The sequence below is a fragment of the Biomphalaria glabrata genome, chromosome 3, assembly GCF_947242115.1.
Source record: "Biomphalaria glabrata chromosome 3, xgBioGlab47.1, whole genome shotgun sequence".
NCBI lineage: Eukaryota > Metazoa > Mollusca > Gastropoda > Planorbidae > Biomphalaria > Biomphalaria glabrata.
The window spans coordinates 1,824,974-1,850,319 of NC_074713.1; the positions used below are offsets into that span (position 1 = coordinate 1,824,974).

At 36.7% G+C, this 25,346-nt stretch overlaps 1 protein-coding gene across 4 annotated transcripts in view; it reads left to right on the plus strand.

Moving 5' to 3' along the window:
• The first annotated feature begins 4,095 nt into the window (after positions 1 to 4,095).
• LOC106054210 (TOG array regulator of axonemal microtubules protein 1-like) overlaps positions 4,096 to 25,346 on the plus strand; it is a 47,075-nt gene continuing 25,824 nt past the window's right edge. For 3 of the 4 annotated variants that reach the window (XM_056022855.1, XM_056022857.1, XM_056022858.1), the window contains exons 1-4: positions 4,096 to 6,172; positions 8,505 to 8,537; positions 10,710 to 10,854; positions 17,331 to 17,399. In XM_056022855.1, coding sequence (XP_055878830.1) covers positions 4,292 to 6,172; positions 8,505 to 8,537; positions 10,710 to 10,854; positions 17,331 to 17,399 — 2,128 coding nt within the window. In that variant the 5' untranslated portion in view covers positions 4,096 to 4,291. The remainder of the gene's footprint in view (positions 6,173 to 8,504; positions 8,538 to 10,709; positions 10,855 to 17,330; positions 17,400 to 25,346) is intronic. The other variant, XM_056022856.1, reaches the window with a different exon arrangement.

The window sequence follows — 25,346 nt, forward strand, 5'->3', positions numbered from 1 at the left end:
ATCATTCTTCACTTATCTTATCTTATCTTATATAATACAGACGTTACTTCAAAAAAGAAGATGATTACGTCCTACGCGTCATGCATTTAGTCATGCATATTAACCAATGACTTAAATTCTGCCAAGTCACTGGTTTTCCTGGCTAGCTCAGGCAACCCATTCCATGCTCTAATAGCACTAGGGAAGAAGGAGTATTTGTACAAATTTGTCCTAGCATATGGGACGAGGAATGTGCCTTTATCTTTGTGTCTTTCAGAGTATTTTATTAAATTTTGTTTTTGTATTTGAAGATTATGGTTCAGTGTTTTATGTATGATTGTTACTTTACTTTTGAGCCTTCTGTCCTGAAGGCTTTCTAAATTTAGTGATTTTACTAAAGGTGTTACTCTAGTCAAATGTGAATATTCGTTTGTTATGAATCTCACTGCTCTATTTTGTGTCTGTTCCAGTTTCTTAATGTTTTCTTGAGTTGAGGGGTCCCAAACGGAGGATGCATATTCTATTATTGGCCTAACCAAGGTTAAGTAACATTTTAGTTTTATGTTCTTATTTGATTTATAGAAATTTCTTTTAATAAATCCTAATGCTTTGTTTGATTTTTTTTGTAGTTTCATCAATATGTGGATTCCATGATAGTTTTTCATTTATTATAACACCTAGGTATTTTGCGTTTTTAGTCTGTGATACTGGTTTGCCATGAATAAGATAAGTGGAATTAATTTGTTTTAGTTTTTTTGTTACTCTTAACAACTGACATTTTTCTGGGTGGAAAGACATGCTCCAATTTGATTCCCATTTCTGTAATTCATCTAATTCTCTTTGTAAAATATCTGTGTCGTGTTGTTTTTATTGTTCTAAATATTATGCAATCGTCTGCAAATAATCTGACTTTTGTTCCTGAACTAATGCAATTTGGTAAATCATTTATGTAAATTAAAAATAGTAGTGGACCCAAGACTGTACCTTGAGGTACACCTGAGTTTACTGTTATCGGTGTTGATTTAGAGCCATTTATTATTACAGTTTGTTCTCTCCCTATCAGAAAGTCTTTGATCCACTGATGCAGTGGACCATTAATGCCGAAATATTTTAATTTTTTAAGCAAACTATGGTGGTGAACTTTGTCAAAAGCCTTAGAAAAATCTAGTAAGATAGCATCTATTTGTTCACTATTATCTATTATCACTTTCTTGTTAGAAACCTCTTTCAATAACAGGACCTTTATAAGTCCAGATGCTACAGGCCTATGTTAGTGCTAAATATTTCCGTGGGGCCCTTAGTAAGCCTTAGTTGTAGCTCGTGTTGTCTATAGGTAAACCGGCCCTGGTGGGCCTTCTCTACACAATGAGAGTCGTCTGCTGCCTGGCTATACAGATATAGTTCGTCCATCGTGGTTCGATGATGACCACTTTTGTCATCCAGGGGGATGGGGCTTTGCACTGGGGTTTGTGCCTCCTCGTGTGGCTGGTGAGACCTATGTGAGCCCGGAATGTTCGGCTGCACACTGGGCAGGTTATTCCAGCTGGAGCTAGTGTCGTTTGCCTTGCTTTTATTCTCTGGCGCTTTTCTTCTGCCAGCGCTGTATACAAATACTATGGTAATAAACTACAGGCTATGACAATTGCTCTGTTTAGATTTTTAGAATTGAAGTTTTGGATACTTGAACAACGGATTTAAAACCAGAGAAATGATCAAGAAGCTTTCAATGATTTCAACGTGATAACATATTTTTTAAAGCAACAGTACATGACTGGAAAAAGATGCAGTGAATCGATGATCTCTTCTAATTACTCAAGAAATTAAAAACTAGAATTAGGCCTACACTTGACATCTTCATATAGGCCTATCAATGACCAAGTTTAATATTATTATTTTTTTAATGAATGAAAGATCTACGACGAGCGTAGCCTATAGAAATGTCTACAAACATAGAATGGTTTTAACTTCAAATTGAATTTAGCTAACAAATTAAAAAAAAAAAAAAGCACAGGCCTTTAGACTACGAAAGATATTAGGGCCTATACTCGACCTATTCCGTCACATTAAATTAATCTCGAATCAGTTATTTTTCAACTTAATACGATTACTTAAGTTTTTATTTCTATTTTTTTGCAATGCAACTGCGCAACAATCTAGGCCTAGGCCTATCTTCAACACACGAGTTCGGCGAATAGAATTAAATTGCTTATGTAAGAAAAAGGAGACAGTAATAAAACGATCCTTAAGATATAAATGCTAAATTAGCCTAATTGTAGGCCTTCACTGGAGGTGAAAATTTGGCGTTCTGTCCTTGCAGATTATGACACTAGAAATGTTTATCACAGTTGTAGGCAAGATTCATAAACCACGCAGTGTCGATTTGAGACTGGTCCCTGGAAAATCCGCTTCAAAAACAAAATGTAGCAAAATCGGACAACTTGGATGACTATTATCTCTACTATGCAGATCACGTGATCGACTACACAGTTGTTGTTTTTTTTTAAAGTGTTTCAGAGGTTCCTTTAGAAATAATTAGAATCGAAGAAGAAAGGTTCGAACCCGGTGCAATCGAGACAACAGTCCAGCGCGCATAGGCCAGGGCCAGGAAGTCACCCATCGACAGCTATATTATAAGTCTATACAGCTAGGGCTGCGTAGCCACGGGAAATAATACATTCCTCATTAATCTTCGGACTCGAAGACAAGCCTTATTATATGGATTATTCTAGAATATAGATAAGCCTAGTCAATAGTTTTCACACAGAACTTAGACGAGGATAGATCTATCTAAATCTATAAAGTTGGGTAGCTGTATACGCGCTGCAACACCATAATTCATTCGTCTCGATGGTCTCGGGTTCAAACCCTGCCCGCTGCCATCCTCCGGGAGGTTTGGACTAGGAGGTACATATATTCCTTTAACTCTGAAGGAACATCCGAAACATGTAAAACATTTTACAAACAATATTTTACGAACACGAAACACAGTTTATTTCATTTTTTTTAAAAAGAGGGGGATGACTGTGTTACGCTGGTTCTTATGTTACAATGATTCAAGACTTTTTAGTGCAAATGTAGCCTACGCTCTTACTTATCTTATAAATTACAGACGTTACTTCAAAAGAGAAAATAATTACGCGCATTTCATATGTCAATCATGCATTTTAAATATATGTGGCTTAGACTCTGCTAATTAAGTCGTTGATTTTCCTGGCTGATTTATGCTCTAACGATACTAGTGCAGTCGAAGGAGCGCTCTTGTAGTCCTACGAATTTGTCCTAGCATATGGAATAATTTTAAGAAATGGGCCTCATCTATCTTTGTGTCTGAGTATCTTATTAGGCTTTGTAAATTGTGGTACAGTGTTTAATTTTTTCTATTCTTCTGTCCTGCAGTGTCTCTAAATTTAGTGATTTTATTAATGGTATTACTCTAATCCATTGTTTTCCAAACATTTTCGCACATTTTAAGTATTTTGCAAATCACTTTGCTTTTTTTTTTTTTTAGAGAGATTAATTCATGTGGTGGCTTACTAGTTAATTATTCCAGTAGCCCGCGGAACACCTACTCAGGCCTCGCGGGACACTAGGGTTCTGCGGAACACAGTTTGGGAAACACTGCTCCAATCAAATGTGAATATTCGTTTGTTATAAATCTCACAGCTCTATCTAGTCTGTTCTAGTTTCTTTATGTTTTCTTGTGTTGATGGATCCCGAAACAGAGGATATATATTTTAATATTGGCCTTACTAAAGTTAAATATCATTTTAGACTTATGTTCCTGTTTGAGTTGAAAAAAATTTTTTCATAAACTGCAGTCATGTAATTCTTTATAATGAGCCTACGGGTATAAAGCACTAGAAAACATTAATCTTCCACTTTCTTTGATCTATTTCTTTTAACTTTCCGCTTTTAAAAATGTTTACCAACAATGTCTTTCAGAGATAATATACAGGACATCTTATATGCCCACCATTTGTTTGTAGTTGCTTTTTTTACAGCCTTATAAAAAAAAAAATATGCAAGAAAATAATAATATATAAAATATAGTTTTCACAAAAAAGCGAAACCTGTTAAGTTTACTAAGAGATGGATCCGGGTACTAGTCACGTGATGAACACAATTATGTTGTGATGGTGAGACGCCATTTTTCAAGTTATAGTTGTAAATCTTGCTAGTTTGTCACTGTTTGTCAAACATGTTTTTGTTGATTGATTTTGCAGCATGGAAATACAATTTTTATTGCTTTAAATAATTCCAAATGGGTTTGTTTCATTGCTGTAGTTATTGTAGAATAGATTAATGTTCTTTAATGGCGAGTAAAGTCCAAGTTGCCAAATTCTCTGCGCTTGATAATTTCAACGTAGATCGGTGGAATATGGAAGAAGACGACGATGTGGCCGGTCAGTTAGAAGATGACAGTTTCAAAAAAAGAGTGGAAGTGCTTGAGCAGCTAATCATTACTGTCAAAAGAAATGGCGGTAGGTTACCGTATGCCGATGGCGAATCCATTTTTAGAAGCCTGGGGTTGGCTTTGTGTGATTCTAACTGGGAAATCCGACTGAAGTGCATCCAGTTGCTGCAGGAAATAATTCCCAATCTTGGAAACGACACTGACTCGTACATGTCCTTAGTTTTAAACAGATTACTTGCAAATATTGGGGATAGCAAAGTAACTGTAAGAGGGAGAGTGGTTCAAGCTTTACATTCGTACATGAAACACACCAGCAATCTTCCAAACATTTTTGAAGCATTGGTAAACACTGGCCTTGACAATGAAAACCCTGCTATTAGAAGAGAAATGATTAACTCACTACCCCTGCTGCTGACTCAAGAATTTATCACTCAAGATTTGACTAAAATAATCAACTCCTTAGCTAAAAAACTGTTAGATACTTCCCCTGAAGATAACCTTAGAGATAGTTCACTATCGACATTAAAAAAGATAGAAAATATGATTGGAGAGAAAAACTTTTTAGGGTATCTCGGTAAACTTTCTGTGCCATTGCAAAAATATTATCTACAGTTGTCTGGGAAACGTGAAGACAGTGCCATTTACAGCGAAACGGACAATGACTTTCATCAGCGAGGTAACAACATGTATCCAGGAGTACTGAGTATTAGAAATGATAGTAGAAAAAGTTATTCAGACGAAAGTTTAGAATTTGGCATTGTGCCTAGTCATATACTCAACAGAATTAATGATCAGAAGGACTTCAGAACACGGGCCCAAGCAGTGGAGGAACTTAAGATAATTGTTAGCAGTACACATGAAATTACCAACAACCTTCTACCGCACATAGTTTCATTCATACATTTTCTTAGCAACCTTCTGGACGACTCCAATTTCAAAATCATCAACGTTACTCTTGAAATTATTCTAAGCCTAGTTGAGAAGCTAGACAAAAATACCAAAATTTTCTTAAAGCCTCTGACCGCTGCCCTCTTGAAAAGAATGGGAGACAATAAAATAGTCGTACGACAACTTGTGATGAGCATCGTCATAAAGCTGATGAGAACTACATCTCCGCAGTCGGTGATTGACGTTCTTGAGGAGAACTTGGGCCACAGAAATTCGCGTGTGAGACAAGAGACGATCAATTTCATTATTGCAGCTCTTCTGACATTTCCTAGTTATGAATTTGATTTGGCCGGCATTTGCCAGGCTGTCGGACCAACTCTAACCGATGTGAAAAGGGCTGTAAGGCAGGCAGCCTTAGAGTGTTTTGCCACCCTAGCGCAAGGGATGGGTCACGGTCAACTCCAGCCCTTGGTGCTAGCTGTTGACCAAGTGGAGCTGAGCACAGATGGGGAAGGTTTAATGGCAGCTGTTCAAGCGAGGCTAGCCAGAAAACAACTCCCCAAAATAACGTCAGATGGTCTTGTAGAATATGCCACACAGACCCCAACATCTGCTACTGTAAGGTCATCTTCTGCTCAGCAGAGCGCAGACACTGAGTGGATTATGGCGGTTTCCAACACTGCTAGATCTGCCAGATCTGATTCCGTGGATTTAGAATCTGTGAATACGTCAGCAAGGTCTACACCTGTTGTGACTGAAGTTTCAAGTCCTTCTTCTGTCCCTAGAAGATTCTTGAGCGCTGGGAGAGGTCGTAACAAATTGCCATGGGAAGAAGACAGAGATGAAAGGAGTGGTCCAGTCAATAATCTGCCTAGCCAGACATCCAATCAGGTATGTATCTAAAATTTGTTCATTGAACTTCAGTTTTGTGATATATTTTATCTCTGTATTTGATGATACCACAAGAACATGAGCATCAAAGGATGCAGTTAGGTTCTGATAGTTCAGTTCAATATATAATCAATATCTTTGTATAGAGCTGTTTAAAACAGTCTAATTAGAAGTATTTTCGGTTTACATTTTTAAAAATAAATATTTTAAACATTCAGAACTATTCTAATAACAAAAACAAAAAGGCCCACTCTTCATATAGTAGTTCTAATAATCAGAACTTATTCTCTTTAAAAAAAATAGTGACGTCCAAATCTGTTGTGGCTACATTTGACTCTTAATGTAGGAAATAAAAATGTTTTTTAAAAAATTTGACTTGACAGAAATAATTTTTTTTTTGGTTGAGTACTTAGTACTTACCATGCTGTAATGGTATTTTAGTGTCTTGTATGGTGCTTCTTGAGATGGACAAATTAAAAGGAAAAATAAAATGTACAAAATATATAATATTTAAAACATTTTCCTAATGGTCTTTGATTTCAACTAAAATTCGAAAATCTTTAAATATTCAAGAAACAAGATATTATTTAAATAATGAACAATACATATAACAATCCATCAGTGTTGTGCACCAGATTCAGATTGAAATCACTGATATTCATGGAGATTTTATAGTATACAACTTACAATCAATAAAAAAAAAAAAAAAAACAGATTGTATGTTATTCCAACAGTCAAAATGACTGATATATATATATATGATATAGTGATTGTAGAGATATTGTTTTGCCTTTAGTGTGAAGTGTAAGGATGTTAAACACTGTGTTTACCATGCTTATGTATATACCAACTACTGACAATACTGGGTTAGGTCTAGTTTAGCTATCTGTATTTGTAATGGTTATGAAAAGTAAAGTCCTTGATTATTGTCATAGTTGGTCAGGGTTACAACCAAGCTGCATATATATTATATTATATATATATATTAGTGGGCATGTGCATAGTGCCGATGCCTCTTTTACATCATCTCATCATCATCCTTTTGCCGTCTCTTGACCTTTGTCGCAGGAGCATTGTGAAGTTCTCAGAACCAAATCTCTCACAGCTGTTCTTATATCTATAGAGAGGGTGGTCCATTCTTCTATATCTATGCTCTGCAATTACAAGCAACAAATATCGACCTGACTAAAGCATAATATTCATATTGCCTTGAATATTTTAAGAACAATGAAGATGCGTAATTTACAATAATTTTACATGCAGCAAAGGTCTTTCTTGTGAAGAATGTGGTAACACTGGTACAACATTCAGTAGATTTATCATCACATGTATTACAGAATCAGCATTATATTCATTTCTTTTTAGACCTATATACACTTCAATTTTTAAATTTTGTGAAGTACTGAAATGTTTCAAGTTAGTTACCTCCAAATTTTGAAATATTGGACGGAGATTTTAATGAATTCTATATTTTGTGTTCTTCATTATTACCATAACAAGGGTGGGGGAGATACCATAGCCTCAAAAAATCTATCAAATCTGCTTTACTGCCCAAATTTAGAGATTTTTTTTTTTTTTGCTTCAAATTTTTGCTATTATAGAACCCAGAGAAAATGTATTGTAGCCTACCAAGATAAAATATTGAAAAGTACTGCTTCTAAAATTCAATATTGGTCCTGGTCATGTTACACTTAACAGAATTTAATGGAAATTCCTTACAGCATAAATTTTGATGTCAAATGTATTCTAGATGTTTTTGTTAAGAATTCAGGCCTGTGTTTACACTAAAAGCTTTTGACCACTGACCTACAATGTCTCTGCATTTGATATAATTTTAGATTTAGAAACATACTAGTGTTTACTCAATGTTTTATCCTGAAATCTAGTTTGAAAATCCAAGATCTTTCGACTCCCATGAAAGTCAAACTCGCTTCTTCTCTGGCTTATAAAAAATAAGAAAAACATGCATATATGTAACCCTGCCGGACCAAGGGTTACATATATGCATGTTTTTCGTATTTTCCATACAGTCGTTTACCCCTGCAGCAGTAAATCTTTGTTTTTTTTAGTCTTTGAACCTTCTCTGGCTTAAGATTTCTTTCATTTCTTTTCTTTTTTTTTTTTTTTTTGATCAAGTAATATGTAAAGATTTCTCAAGCATTGTGTGTCAGTGTTCAATGGCCTGGGCGAATCATGACAAAGTGGTTTGAAATGTCATTGTAAATGATTGTATAGTAGTTCTTAGCTTTAATTTCATGCCTACTTAATTTTATGTAAACTAAATTTGTAATAGAAACTCACTAATATAATGATGACTTAACTTGTAACTAAGGTAACAAGAGCTGTGAAGTCAGCAAGGGTTGTGGTGAGTCTGACTGGAAATATTACTTCATGTTTGACTTTGTACTTTTAGAGAGATTCAGTCAACTAACTTTTAGATTTAATAGTTTACTATCAGAAAAAAATTACATATTTTTGCTTTGAAATAATAGTAAATCTGGCTTTATCTTTTTATATACAAAAATAGAATTCTGAAATCTTAGCTAATACCTTGCCAAACCAATTCTTAACACTTATTATTATATATTGCTTTTCTTTTTACTATACTGTTTAATTTAATTTGGCTATTTTTTTTTTTTTTTTTCATTTTAACATTTAATTCATTTAAATAATGCTAAGCATTTTCATTTTTTTTTCAATGTGAATAGCATATATGAAATTGTAGATTAATTTTATTAAAGTATTGTAGATCAATTTCATGGAGCTATAATCTTATTGCAGTAGTTTTAATATTAACATGACATTCTATCTAGATGAGTTAAATAAGATTCCAAAGGAGGTCATCGGTATACTTTCGCCTGTCTTGTTTGTTGAACTGCTGATGTTCAACAAGTGAATTGCTGACAAAAGGTCTTTCATTCCTCTCATCCTCAAGCAGTCATTCCTTTTACATCCTACATGAAGACTGTTTTTTGTTTGTTTCCTCCTTAAATAACCTTAGTCATGCTAGCAAAAATGTTTGGACATTTTATTTTATTTTTTTTTAAAACATTTATTTTTAACTTTTCTGTTTAATATGTTTGTTAGTATATTAAAAGATTTGCTTCTACATAATGCTTAACTCTTTCTCTCCTAATTGACGATACTAACGTTGATTTGACCTCATTAAATTAAATTAATGTTTAATTTTATAAACTTTATTTTGCGTTATCCTTTAATTCTATACCAAATATAAAACATTTTCTGATAACAAACAACAAAGTTATTGAAGCTTAATCATAACAGGGTAGTGAAATAGTAATGAGCAAAATGAAGAATTCCGCCGAAATGTGGAAAATTAATTACGGAGAGAAAGAGTTAAAAGTGAAAAAAAAAATAATGAAATACTCATCAGGTCTTTCTATAAATATAACTTATTGAAATTATGTTTGGCTTTCTGAATGAAGTACTAAGATATGTTAATAAGTTCATGTAAGAATATGTTAATAAGTTCATGAAAGAATATGTTAACAAGTCTGATTGAGGGACACAGTTTCAGTGGTGGCTCATTCCTTCCGTCATCATAACATTTACATTTTTTTCAAAGTAGCTATCAATGAAGGTTGTGGACTCTTAAAGGACAATGCCAGAATTTCAAGAAAAATCAACAAAAAAGCAGCTCAAGATTTATTTATATTCAAGTGATGTGTGCAAACAAAAAATATGTCCAGCTTACATATATTGACATATAATTTAAACACATATTGTTGAAAAACAGAACACATTTTTAATTTTTAGGATTTGTTTTTTTTGTTCCTAGAAAAATATCAGAGTAAAAGGTATTAATTCTAAATTTAAGTAGCACTGTAGTATACCTTAGAATTTAGGTGGGTTTTTACAAATAGATAAAATAAAAAATGATTCAATGTTGGTGCCAAATATTCTTTACTCAGTGATGACTAAGAAATGCTTCAAAGTCAAAGTTGATTCTTTTCTATTTTTCTTTAAATTAAATGTAATTGAAGTCCCATAATCTGTTTTCAAGCTCACACCGGAAACGTACAGAAGTGAACTAAATATTTCATCCAATTGTCTATAATCAACGAAAAAAAAACATGGCAGATACAAAAATAATTCTAATTAAATACAATCCTGTAATCAGTACAATTTCTTGTAACCAAAGTAACATTTTATTAACCCCCTTTTTTTTTAATAAAAAAGAAATTGTATTTTTTCATGTTTTTATTGGTGTTTTCATCAGTTTAGACTCAAAACCTAATTGGTTTAGAACACATTTTTTAAATGTTAATTGTGAAAAAAGGGACCATAGTCAAATGAACATTACTAAAAGTTAAATAATTTTAAATATTTATCTGGTTGTGTGGATTCTTGTAAAACATATTCACATAGATTCACAATTAAACTTCATAGGAAAGTAGTAGAATAATAAATAGCTTGTAGTTATACATATAATTGTTGACAGTCCTTTGTTTCATGAGAACACTTAAGATTGAAAGAACTTTATAACAAAAAGCAGTATTTTTTTTTTTTTAAACAGAGTTTTTCTGTCGATGATGCTCCGCCTCAGCCTCGTGAAACATGGGTTGGAGAACCCCAACAGAGGCCCGCCGTATCTGATAGGTCTGTGCCTAAACGAAGGTCGACAGTCATGGTATTGACTGCTCCTGAAGACCAAGACAATGGTAAGTTTTAGTGACATAAGGTTGTCAAATCCTTTTTATTGCATTACTTTGTTTCTAGAATGTTTCTTGATTTCAGCTACTTTCCTTTTGTTTGAATGTTTTTTTATTTCAGCTACTTTCCTTTTGATTCCAGCTACTTTCCTTTTGGTTGATTGTTTTTTGATTTCAGCTACTTTCGTTTTTTTTGTTTTTTTTTAAAATATCTTTTGAGTTTTTCTTGATTTCAGCTACTTTCTTTTTGGTTGAATGTTTTATGATTCCAGCTACTTTCCTTTTGGTTGATTGTTTCTTGATTCCAGCTACTTGCTGAATGTTTCTTGATTCCAGCTCCTTGCTGAATGTTTCTTGATTCCAGCTACTTTCCTTTTGGTTGAATGTTTCTTGATGCCAGCTACTCCACTGTTTGTTTTGGACAAGTGAACCATCAAGATAGCTACAATTAATGTTTCAAGCTAATTCATTTACTATTACCATAGTCCTTTGGCTGAACATTTTGATAATTGTATTTAGTTTTCTTGTTTTGAAATCTACTTTATTTTTACGTTGGTGTTAAAGAAGACTTTGTAATAAAATGTTTTGTTTTATTTTCAACTTTTAGAAAGAAATGTATGAACTTTTTTGTGGTATGCTATTCAGTTTTTTTAATTTAATTTCCAAAATGAAGGCTTGCTTATAGTGAAACTTTATCAATGGATTACTGTGTCACCCTGAAGCTAGTTGCTCCATATGACATTGATGACTTTGTAATGTTGATGGGGAACAGTCCAAATAGTTGTACCAGGGGACTCCTTCCAAAAGAGTGGAAGTCAAATATGTTTGTTTATTTTATCTGTGGAAGTTCAACACCACAGTAAAATGTGGTTTTGTGTGTCTGTATAAATGTATCTGTGTGTGCATGTCATCAGTGTGTAGATGTGTGTGTCAGCTATTAAATGTATAGGTGTGTGTGCTATCAATTAAGTGTGTGCTTGTCATCAGTCAAATCATAAATGTGTGTAGGTGTATGTCAACAGTAAAAGGTGTGTATGTGCTAGCAGTTAAATGTGTGTTGGAGTATGTCATTAGTTAAATGTGTCAATGTGAATGTCATGATTTAAATGTGTGTAGGTGTATGTGCTAGCAGTTAAATGTGTGTTGGTGTATGTCATTAGTTAAATGTGTCAATGTGAATGTCATGATTTAAATGTGTGTAGGTGTATGTGCTAGCAGTTAAATGTGTGTTGGTGTATGTCATTAGTTAAATGTGTCAATGTGAATGTCATGATTTAAATGTGTGTAAGTGTATGTGCCAGCAGTTAAATGTGTGTTGGTGTATGCCATTAGTTAAATGTGCCAATGTGAACGTCATCAGTTAACTGTGTCTAGGTATGCATGTCATTAATTAATCAGTACTGTTGGTGTTAACTGCAAGAGCCGTTTTGTCCAACACATACCACTGTAAATCGTATCTTCTGGAGAGAACATAAAATCAATAACTTCTAAGACATGACTGTATGGCAGACACTCCAGACACCTTTGGAACATTCCTGACCTATGTAGGTCTCACTCAAATACTTCAATTATTGCAGTGTTCAACCTTTTAGTCTACTCAGTGTATCAGAGAAGAAAGTAAATTTAAATTAATATTCAGCATTCAGACCTTGCCTGAAGGGGTATTGGAGCACACAACAGACATAATAGGTCTGTTGATATCTGGCGTGAAAGCTGGCATTTACAAAATAGAGATTTGAGAGGGTGGGGGGGTGAACATGTTAGTCTGTAACATTTAAAGCCTGCTACTGTCTGGCCCTACACCTTGTATTGCCAACTTTTCTGATCTGTGAAAGAATCATATTCTTGAGAAACTCAACTCAGTATGTTGCTGCCACTTGTGTTGTTTTGAAACTTTTGTTGTCTCTTGTGTTCTATTGACTCAGGGTTAATGAAATGTTCAAGTTGCTTTTAGCTCAGTAAATATTTTGATAGAAAAATAATAAAAAAATAAAGTAAAGTTTCCCTTTCAGACCTTGCGATCTTTGGGGCAGATGGTGTTAAGTTCACGTGTTTCTCTGGCCAATGGCTAAAGAGCAGGGTGTCATGTGACCAGCACAATGAGAAACCACTGAGGTCTGCTTCTTGTTCATACATATGATTCATTTGCTTAATGTCCTAAGAAACATACATGCTAATAGATATTTGAAATCGCTGGAGCTATTAACCTGGTTATAATATTTTAAAGTTGATGCGCAGTGACTGCACTGTAATGCCTCATCCGAAACTAAACTGCGAGCAACGTGAATAACTTTAGAAGCATGTAGCCCACAGAGCTTGTTCTCGCAACATCTACTAAGAAGACATGCCTGCCAGCTCATGGAGAAAACCTACACAGACACAATAATGAACAAGAAAAGCATTCAAAATACATTTAAAAAAAAATAATAAAGTATATAATATATATATAATATATATATATAAATAATTGTAAAAATGTGTGGTTCAAACCGGGTATCGATTTTGACACAGTCAGCTTCGTGAACGTACTGTCACTACCAACTCGGCCAGCGAGCAATGCACAATGTAGCGATTAGTTATTGATATTATCATTATATATGGACATCTAGATCTAACACTAGACATAACATAGACTTCTGACTTAGAACTCTTTAAGATCTAAATGTAATCTATATTGGGTTTACGTTAAAAAAAATATAATTCAAGCTTAGATAATCTTTCAATAGGCCTAAACTTTAAGCAACTCTGAAAATTAATTTAATGAGCTATTGAATCAATAATGCCTTACATTTGGAAATTCCCGAACGCGATAGTCCTTTCTAACCGATGTTGGCTCTAGATCTAAGTCAGACTTAGCTGAGTACCCAAGCCAAATTTACATTTATTTTTTTCTTTAAAAATATTTTAACGACCAAACTAGAGTTTTCTCCTTATGGCCAGCGAGCTTGTAATTCTTTTCACAGCGGTATACATTAATTATTAAATTTCTAGGAAAATCTAATGAGCCGTTTTTTGAGATCAGCTGTCCAGGTTCCTGGATACAGGTTACATGAAGTTCTGACTTGAATAGAAGTATTGTAAAAATAAACGAACAGACAATGAATGTAGTGGAAAGATGAACGTGTATTAGCAGTACACTTTCCTGAAACGTAAACTTAGGCAATGAAGTTGGCAAGGCCAGTGCATCCTATGGTAGACTGGCATGAAATGTGTGGAGCAGGCATCACCACGCGTAGGCCTACAAACTAGAGGTCCCTACGAGCTTCAGAAACGTGGAGGAATAGGCCTACGAACTAGAGGTCCCTACGAGCTTCAGAAACGTGGAGGAATAGGCCTACGAACTAGAGGTCCCTACGAGCTTCAGAAACGTGGAGGAATAGGCCTACAAACTAGAGGTCCCTACGAGCTTCAGAAACGTGGAGGAATAGGCCTACGAACTAGAGGTCCCTACGAGCTTCAGAAACGTGGAGGAATAGGCCTACAAACTAGAGGTCCCTACGAGCTTCAGAAACGTGGAGGAATAGGCCTACGAACTAGAGGTCCCTACGAGCTTCAGAAACGTGGAGGAATAGGCCTACAAACTAGATGTCCCTACGAGCTTCAGAAACGTGGAGGAATAGGCCTACAAACTAGAGGTCCCTACGAGCTTCAGAAACGTGGAGGAATAGGCCTACGAACTAGAGGTCCCTACGAGCTTCAGAAACGTGGAGGAATAGGCCTACAAACTAGAGGTCCCTACGAGCTTCAGAAACGTGGAGGAATAGGCCTACGAACTAGAGGTCCCTACGAGCTTCAGAAACGTGGAGGAATAGGCCTACGAACTAGAGGTCCCTACGAGCTTCAGAAACGTGGAGGAATAGGCCTACAAACTAGAGGTCCCTACGAGCTTCAGAAACGTGGAGGAATAGGCCTACGAACTAGAGGTCCCTACGAGCTTCAGAAACGTGGAGGAATAGGCCTACAAACTAGAGGTCCCTACGAGCTTCAGAAACGTGGAGGAATAGGCCTACAAACTAGATGTCCCTACGAGCTTCAGAAACGTGGAGGAATATGCCTACAAACTAGAGGTCCCTACGAGCTTCAGAAACGTGGAGGAATACAAAGACGTTGGACCACGTGACCTGCCTCAGAAAAAGTTCTGAACTTAAATGATGCAAGATAATATACCTGACCGAGGTCGCTCATTGCGATTGGCCGGTCACATCTGCAGAAAGGACAATTCCTAAAGGTTCTTATACGACCGGCTAACGGATGGAAAGCGGTGGTCAAAGAAAACGTTTTAGGGACTCTCAAAGCTTCATTGAAAACATTCAACATGGACCCTGCCACCTGGGTGACGGAAGCAAATGACAGCGTCACAGCGCCGCGAGGGGAAAACTGGCGCGAAAATCGATGTAAAGTAAAAGTTCCCCTTTCAGACCTTGAGCCCAGGAAAGCAACTCTGGCTAAAGAAAAGCGGCAGGGAAGAAACTCGCACAAAGTCCAGCTGAAATAGCTTGCCCATTGTGCAGCCGATCGTTTCGGGCCCTGGTAGTTCTCACAAGCCACAAAACCTCAGTGCAAAGCCCGCACTCCCCATGCTTACAAAAGTGGTGCTCATCGTATTAAGTTTGATATAAAGTTGAAACATGCAATAACAAATCTGACTACTTAACTAGTGACAAACGTTTGTAACAGACGATTTTTAAAAAAAATAATATGTATATCCCAAGGAGTGCCTAACAGGGCAGATAATTGAGTCTATACTAGTTTATAAGTTTCTTCACTTTCCCACACTGGAAGCTCAGACGTGTACCGTTTGTACATTTCTGAAAGCTAATATTACTGAAGTACTTCCATTTCTCTAGACCAAGGGATATAATTCTAGCTCCTTACTTTATGACCTCCCACAGTTGTAAAAGTTGAGAGGTCTAGGTCGAGTTTGTTATGAAACACTTGTAACTTGTTAAATGAATACTTCTGACTTGATCTACACATTTCTGTGTGTTCCTTGGCTTCCATTTGTGGCCTCTATGTAGACTCTGGACTCACTAACTGATAATGATGTTTACATTTTGGCTCTTTACACAAACTAGTAGTGCTGAAAGCCTAACTGGCCAGTCAGTTTAAAAAGGGTGCCAGACACAAGTTCGAGTGTAGAGTCGACTGCTGGGGGGAGAGAAGAAAAGTATTTACCCCGAATCTTGAGTAAAATCTGGCGCATTTCTCTTTGATTGTCTGCTGTGAGATTGTGCAAACATTTAAGTCTAGTATGAATGTCGAGTATAGTTGTCTGCTTTGTTCACTGTACGGCTGTACAACTTGAGGTAATGGGGGGGGGGTATTTGACTTGAACTGTTGACCTCGTTATTATTATTGTAAGGTCCTTAATGATTATTGAGCACCAATGTTTTCAGTGTGTGTGTTTGTCAACTCAAATGACTGAACACTGTATAGTGTTTGATTATATAATTGTCAGCTATTAAGTATTGATACATTTACCCGGGGCTCTGAAGAATTGTCCGTTATTTTTAGCTCAACAATAACCTCCCCTAAAACTTGTTCAAAAGTAGTCGCATTGTTAGGCTTAGATTACATGGACCACTGTTGTAGTTCTAGATACTTGATAAATAAATTGTAATGAAATAACAGAGTACTAGAAAATCACTATCTTGGCTTTATTGAACAAGATTAGGCAACAGTGAACGAATACATGCACGTCTCACATTGTTGAAGTACTATAACACACACACACACTGGACATGACCTTCTGACACGCCGGACACACTCAGAAAATAAACAACTCATTTACATTACAACACGGTATGTGTGTTGCGTTGGCGGTGGGTCAGTGTGACTGAATTCTGTTGATTGTATTTGATACGCCTCTGGAAGACTGGTTAGAAAGACGTCACCTATGGTCCTTTCACTTTGATGAACTGGTCACTTCACCCTTAGTCTTCTGACCACCTGCCATTCTGGGTTAAACTTGGTTCTTTGGCATCGCTATGCTAGCGAGTTGTGTCAGGTGCATTAATACCCGATGAATAAGAATATTTCAAATTTGGCTCAAAACTGATGATAAAACAATCACTACACACAACAGATGATAATACAATCACTATAAAAAACAGATAATACTATCACTATAAAAAACAGATAATACAATCACTACACATAACAGATATACAATCACTATACACAACAGATGATAATACAATCACAACACATAACTGATGATAATACTATTACTACACACAACAGCTGATAATACAATGCCAACACACAACAGTTGATAATACAATCATTACACACAACAGATGATAATACAATCGGTACACACAACAGATGATAATACACTCACTGCACACAACAGATGATAATACAATGCCAACACACAACAGTTGATATTACAATCACAACACACACAAACATTCCTTGCTGTTTTTGTTTATTTTATTCACTGAATGTATCCCCCCATCTCACCGAGACTGATTCTGTTTCAGGTTCCTACACTCAGTTGTACCAGCAAAAAGTCAAACGGCATCAAGTGACGTCAGTACGAAGAGTTGACGGTGAGTAGATTGTACTTGGTCTTAGCCTCGTGGTTTTGTGATGGTTTAATTTTTTTTTTTTTGTGTTACCCCCATTTGTATATGTACATTAGTTTATATTTGTTTCTGGACCTTTATAAACACTGTTTAATGTGTACATTATGGCAAGATTCGTACTAACCTGTGAAAGTAGTCTGGGTTATCTAAGTTGGATCTTGCAAGAACGATTATCACCTGACATCTTTTGTTTTATTAAGTTTAAAAACACACTCACTCACCTATTTTGCACAACACAACGGATACTCTTTCATGAATGTGCCCCCTACTTCTGACACCCAAGTTGACTGTTGTCAGCTACTTGTTAGCATGCTTGAGAAAAAAGAATTGAAGGCTGCTTGGGAGAAAAAGAAATGTGGACACGGAAAGAAGTCTCGTCCTTCCTCGTTGTTTCTCGTCTCTCACTCACACAGATAAAAAGTTTTGACTCTTCAATTTTTTTTTTTTGTTGTCAGTTTGCCAGTTTGCTGAAGATGGTATTGTGGGAAATGTTGAACCGGGATAGGAAAAAAGAAATCTTGGATTGGAAAAAAAAAAGTGAAAATATTTGTAAGCATTGTGTTACTAGTGCGCAATCACTGGTTCGCGGGTGGTTGTGGGTATAAAGGTGAACGTCGACATCAATTGACCCCGCTCATGTTGAATGAAGTTCAGAAAACGTTGACATTGTCTTCGTTGAAATATATTTCCTGACTCTCAAGCTTGTGCCTTTGAACTTCTTCGTGGCCTTCAACTTTGGCCAACTTCTGAAGTCCGCCCTCTGAATAGCAACTGGTTTTCCGCGTCTGTAAACACACTGTGACGCAATTGTGTCCCAGGTTCGTGCAGTCTCTCGAGTCTTTAATTGTTGCAATGCATTATTGATAGACTAGTTCTTCATCTCATCCAATCCACCTTTTTTGTGTGTGTGTGTGTGTTCATTTCCACTGCGTACTTGTTAAGACCAAGATATGGGTTACATTAGGAAAAAATAGGCTATGGATTAGAGTTGATTTCTTGTCGAGGAGAGGCAATCAATACCTGCTGGGTGGGGATCATTGGGCATTCCTCTTGAACTGTTGGGTAACGGTGCACAAAGAACGACTACGTCACACACCCCGTCCCTACCCCTCCTCGCTGGTCTTGGAATTCAGTTAAGACTTAAAGACAAGCTGTTTCTAAATGAACTAATTTGTAATTAGTCTGCAGGAATAATTTACAATGCGTGCAAACGGTACACGATTTTAGGTGCTACTCTGAAGTTTGGGTGCTACTCTGAAGTTTGGGGGCTACTCTGAAGTTTAGGTGCTCTTCTGAAGTTTAGGTGTTCTTCTGAAGTTTAGGTGCTCTTCTGAAGTTTAGGTGCTACTCTGAAGTTTAGGTGCTACTCAAATTTTAGGTGCAGTTGTGACATTTTGGTTTTGTTTTAAAGTTTAAGTGCTACTCTCGAGATGCTAGCACATTAAATATGTACTAAAAGTTCACATAGCGCTTAAAAATTATTTTTTAAAAATATTTTAAAATAAACAGCGTTACAAGCGTTAAGGTATTATATTGACGACACTGTCATCGAGTCATTTTGATGGTACATTGTCCTCTCCTTTAGAAAGAGATTTGAAAGTCTGAAATAATTATTGCAAAGGAAAAAAAAATCTCCTGCTTGAAAGCCGCGCAAATTTTAAATGATTTTTTTTTTAGTACCATTAGCATTGAGGAGGTTTCATCTAACGGAAACTTAACATGACCTAATTTTTAAACAGGATTTCAGATTTAAAAGCCATTTAAAATTTCCTAGTCTATTTAAACATTAATTATGTCACATTTTACATCGACTTTTTAAAACAATTGTTCTTTAATCCTTGTTCCTGGGGCTAGAAGGGTAAATATTTAGCTGAGTGGCACCCAGTGTTTCTTCGAATTTGTGACACGCTTGACTTGCTCTGGTGTCTCTTGGGTCTCCCTGACGGCTTGTAATGAGGTCCAATAAGGTCTGTGTGTGTCTAGTATGGGGCGTAACTCGTCCAAGTCCTTACACTTGAGCAGACGTGACTTATTTATAGCGCCCTACAAGCCGGTAGTTAAATCAATTTCCTACCTAAACTTGGAAGAGATAACATGAATACGTGGACCCGCTCCCCTCCCCCCGCAGCCCATTGTTTCAGAAATCGATCGTCTGCTCCTGTGTTTCCTAAGTTGTATTCCCGCCAGGCGGCCACTGAGTCACTAAAATGGAAGATTATCTCGTCTGCGGCATACCGCTTACTTTTTTTACGGCGCGTTCTCACTCGGTGTCTTTCTTGTATGGTTGGATTTTCGCAAACGAATTTTTGACAACTTCTACTCATCCGATCGTCATCAAGTTTTGTATACAGGCTCACGCTCGATGACAACATAGGAATCAATAAAAAAATATATCAGCCAATTAGTTTATATTAGTCGTAATTAATTAACTTCAACTCACACTAAACACACCCGTCGCTTTAGTTGAATCACTACCAAAAGACGTTGCCACAAATTTTTTTCTACTTTTTAGTGCGTTTTAATATGTTTTTTGTTTTTGATAATTTTGATGTATATCATTTATAGTGTTCAGTATAGGTTTATAGTAGTTCAATGGTTCAGTATTTTTTTTTTTTGGGGGGGGGGGATAAAAATGTCACATATAGGCCCACATAGTAGTCAACACTACATAAAGCCGTATTTATTTCACATTCAATAATCATTAACCCTTAAAACGCGTGTGGTAGTTTAGCCTCTAAACATCAGACTTGTGTGTGCACTCATTGTAAAACAGTTCAGCACTTTAAGGGTTAATTCTAGGATAAATGGTCAAATACATTTTCCGGTGAATGAACACGATTGTCGTCAATATTGTTTTCCAGCGTCAATTATTATATTTTAATTATTGATCTGTTTTGTTCGCTTTCTCTTGTCACACGTAGTGAAACTGTCCAAACTGGCCCTTAACATGCTGAACTGGTTTAACAATGGGGGAATATCGATTAGGGTAATGACTGCCCCCCCCCTTTTTTTTTTCAACAGTATTCTCCCTTCTTTTCAAAATTGTGGATGATTGTCTCCCTTAGACAGGCCGTGGGGTCCGGCTGTAAAAAAAAAAGAGTGTGTTTTCTTCAGTGGCACAAAGTTGGTTTCGGTGTAGTGGTCAGTCAAGCGTGGACAGTTACAATCAGACAAGTTGTTTCAATGGAAGGAAAAAAAGGGACAATTAGGGAGTTTTTTAACAAGTTTCTTGAATTTTTTTTCTTCAAAAGTAGCTCATTGGAGTGGAATTCCTTGGTTCGTTTTGGTTTTGTGGACTAACGAGCAAGCTGTGGAGGTTTCAGATCTGCTACCACAAGTCTGAGAATGATTGGACAAGTCTGCTAGACTAACACAGTCATTCGTTAACTTTAGGAGATGGAGAGTTCTCCTTCTTGTCGGTGTTAATAATGTGATCAATACCAGCCTATCGGAATGGATTATAATTCAATAATGGTCATTACACCGCTCCTGGCCAATCAATCTATTAGACGAAGTCACTGGCTCGGGGGGACTTTTGAAGTTCGGGATGAAATCCTCCCGACTTCTCCTTCTTTCTTGTCTTTATTTTTACTATGACGTCATCGGAGGGCAACTTTCGAGCGTTTTGCATTTGAGAGTTTCTCATTTTAACCTTATTTCTTCGTGGCGTGTAATTTTTTTTTGGGAGGGGGGGCGGGGGGTTGCACAATAGATTAAACAGGCTACTTGTACAGTAGACGCGCCCACTCCCTTCAAATGTTGTTCTGCGTAATGCAGACTTGTATAGTCAGAAGGGTACGTAGTCACCCAGAGGCGATTTAAAAAAAAAAAAGGTTGACCAAACAATCTGACATTACAAATCACTTCAGTGCGGGTATCAGCAATTCATTTCTAATCTGTATATTGGTCAGTTATGCCTCCAAATGAATGTATGTCAATTTTTCTATTTAAACATATATTCTTGTTTTCTTCATTATTTGAATATAATAGTTTTTTTTTTTTTTAGCATTCACGGTTATATATATATATATATAGGTAAGGGTTTTGTGTGTAACTTACCTGCAGGGTCTGTCTTCGAGTTTGTGTGTGCATAACCAACTCTATCGTTACTTTTATAGTCACGTTTTTATTTCTTGCTGGAAATCAGGTTGATGTAATGTCTTACTTCAGTTTTCTCATCACGTTTTGTTTAACCCTAAATGCGCGTGTGGTAGTTTAGCCTCCAAACATAAGTATTGTAATTCCGTTTTGTATGTACTCATTGTAACACAGCTCAGCATTTTAAGGGTTAACGACATCAGATCAAATCTTGAAAATTTCAATGTGAAACTCTTTCAGTCCATACAATGACATGATTAGGTGATACGCCATTACCCAAGATGTCCACCTAGGAATGTATGCTCGTCCAATTATTCGTCTCGGTTATTAGACTTACCGTGGACCGAAAGTCAGTAATGTAGTAGTGTAAATACCTCGCGATACTCAGGGGTGTCCTAAAATCCCGAATCAAATTTTTAGTTTACACCGGTATTCGAACTCGATACCCCTTCGGTTCGGAAGCCACGAGCTTTACCACTTGGCCACCCCGCTCCATCCGGCTGAAAGTACCCCATTCAATTCTAATGGAGAAATGCGTGTTTAGTTGGGGGACCTGAGTATGTTTATAGTATTTGTGTGTGTGTGTGTGTGTGTGCGTGGTGTGTGATGTTTAGGTTTACCTTCGGTACAGTTAATAGCTCCAAATAAACGTTTGTCCCCAGCTCGCACTGAACATAAAATGTGGTGAGTGTGTGTGTGTGTGAACCAAGTCTCTGGACTTCTTCAACATCATTTTTTTTCTACGAGCAAAACTTGAAGCTGTTTGTAGATGTTTGTTCTAACAAACAAATAGACACGCTGTTTGGTGTTTGTAGGATTTGAACATTTCATCCTTTGTAATACTTATAGCTCTGAACCTGACTTTGGTACACATCTTTCTCTGAACCTAACTTTAGTACACATCTTTCTCTGAACCTCACAAATCTTTAGTACACATCTTACTGTGGACGCCTTGATATATAACCTTATTTAACATTTGCACGACCTTATGGCCTGTATGTTGTATTAAAAGTTGAGTCTAGCACTTGACTTGTGACCTATCATGTACCTCCACCTTCTTTTACCAGTCCTCAGTCACGTCAGTGATCATAAAACGTCGAGTGTTCAAGTGAAGGCCATGAAATACAACGTACATACCGACGAGATACTGTAAGTGTTTCTGTTCTGATGGATATATTGGCCGATGGAGGCATTTTTTTATGTTGGAGGAACTGAAAACTGGATAAACCTACCTGTGCCCTGAAAATTGACTGAAACATTTCAAATATTAGAGTAAAATGGTGGATCTAGAATGTGAAGACGTTTAGCATTTTAGTTTTGTACAACAGAATTGAGCATAGAAATTAAATGGTTCGCAGACCCATTCTCAGTTGGTAGTAGGCATTGTAGAGCTGTGACTCTGAAAGTTGACATAGACACTTGTTCGGATTGGTACTATTGAGGTCACATTGGTACTGTTTAGTCTATGCCGTTACAAAAACTGAAGGGTGAAATGTTTTGAAAACAAAAAAATGCCTCTGAGAGATTTTGTTTTTCTTCGCAGTGACTGAATCAAATCTTTATGGAATACTTTTTTTAATGGACTTCGAATTGATTCGTTGATTTCTTACATTTTGAAAGAGTGAATGTTTTCAATGCCGCACTTAATGAAGGACTTGAAAGCTTCCAGACGTTTAATTTTGTTGTTGAATGCGTGAATATTGATTGATTGGGTCAGGAATTAGCTGAAACCAGCACCTGTGCTTTTGTATCAAAGACTTTGGAGTACTGCTCTAGACTCTACAGTTTACTTTTAAGTCTTGAATTTAATAACCGTTAATGAAGTCTAGTTTAGTTAGTGAACGTGGCGTCAACTCTTAGTGGGTCAACATCTGGGTCAAGGGTGTTTGTGTAAAACTTTGGTTTACTAGGCTCGGTAGACATCAAACGTTCTAGGGGTGCGACAGAAGATGGGTAGATTCCCAGTTACTTGAAAACTAAAGAGCTGACAAAGTTGTTTGTTCTTTTTATGAGACATGGAATTGGGGACAAGTTTGAAACTTCTTTTATTTAAAAAGACACGCTCCTAGGTGTCACATACACTCAACACTTGGCTTACTAATAGATGTATACTGACATCACTAGACTGTTGTCTCCTGTAACATCACTAGACTGTTGTCCCCTGTAACATCACTAGACTGTTGTCTCCTGTAACATCACTAGACTGTTGTCTCCTGTAACATCACTAGACTGTTGTCTCCTGTCACATCACTAGACTGTTGTCTCCTGTAACATCACTAGACTGATTTCTTCTGTAACATCACTAGACTGTTGTCTCCTGTAACATCACTAGACTGTTGTCTCCTGTAACTTCACTAGACTGTTGTCTCCTGTAACATCACTAGACTGTTGTCCCCTGTAACATCACTAGACTGTTGTCTTCTGTAACATCACTAGACTGTTGTCTCCTGTAACATCACTAGACTGTTGTCTTCTGTAACATCACTCTAGACTGTTGTCTCCTGTAACATCACTAGACTGTTGCCTTCTGTAACATCACTAGATTGTTGCCTTCTGTAACATCATTAGACTGTTGTCTCCTGTAACATCACTAGACTGTTGTCTCCTGTAACATCACTAGACTGTTGTCTTCTGTAACATCACCAGACTGTTGTCTCCTGTAACATCACTCTAGACTGTTGTCTCCTGTAACATCACTAGACTGTTGTCTCCTGTAACATCACTAGACTGTTGTCCCCTGTAACATCACTAGACTGTTGTCTTCTGTAACATCACTAGACTGTTGTCTCCTGTAACATCACTAGACTGTTGTCTTCTGTAACATCACTCTAGACTGTTGTCTCCTGTAACATCACTAGACTGTTGCCTTCTGTAACATCACTAGATTGTTGCCTTCTGTAACATCATTAGACTGTTGTCTCCTGTAACATCACTAGACTGTTGTCTCCTGTAACATCACTAGACTGTTGTCTTCTGTAACATCACCAGACTGTTGTCTCCTGTAACATCACTCTAGACTGTTGTCTCCTGTAACATCACTAGACTGTTGTCTCCTGTAACATCACTAGACTATTGTCTCCTGTAACATCACTAGACTGTTGTCTCCTGTAACATCACTAGACTGTTGTCTCCTGTAACATCACTAGACTGTTGTCTCCTGTAACATCACTAGACTGTTGTCTCCTGTAACATCACTAGACTGTTGTCTCCTGTAACATCACTAGACTGTTGTCTTCTGTAACATCACTAGACTGTTGCCTTCTGTAACATCACTAGACTGTTGTTCCTGTAACATCACTAGACTGTTGTCTCCTGTAACATCACTAGACTGTTGTCTTCTGTAACATCACTAGACTGTTGCCTTCTGTAACATCACTAGACTGTTGCCTTCTGTAACATCACTAGACTGTTGTCTCCTGTAACATCACTAGACTGTTGCCTTCTGTAACATCACTAGATTGTTGTCTCCTGTAACATCACTAGACTGTTGTCTTCTGTAACATCACTAGACTGTTGTCTCCTGTAACATCACTAGACTGTTGTCTCCTTTAACATCACTAGACTGTTGTCTCCTTTAACATCACTAGACTATTGTCTCCTGTAACATCACTAGACTGTTGTCTCCTTTAATATCACTCTAAACTATTGTCTCCTTTAACATCACTAGACTGTTGTCTCCTGTAACATCACTAGACTGTTGTCTCCTGTAACATCACTAGACTGTTGTCTTCTGTAACATCACTCTAGACTGTTGTCTCCTGTAACATCACTAGACTGTTGTCTCCTGTAACATCACTAGACTGTTGCCTTCTG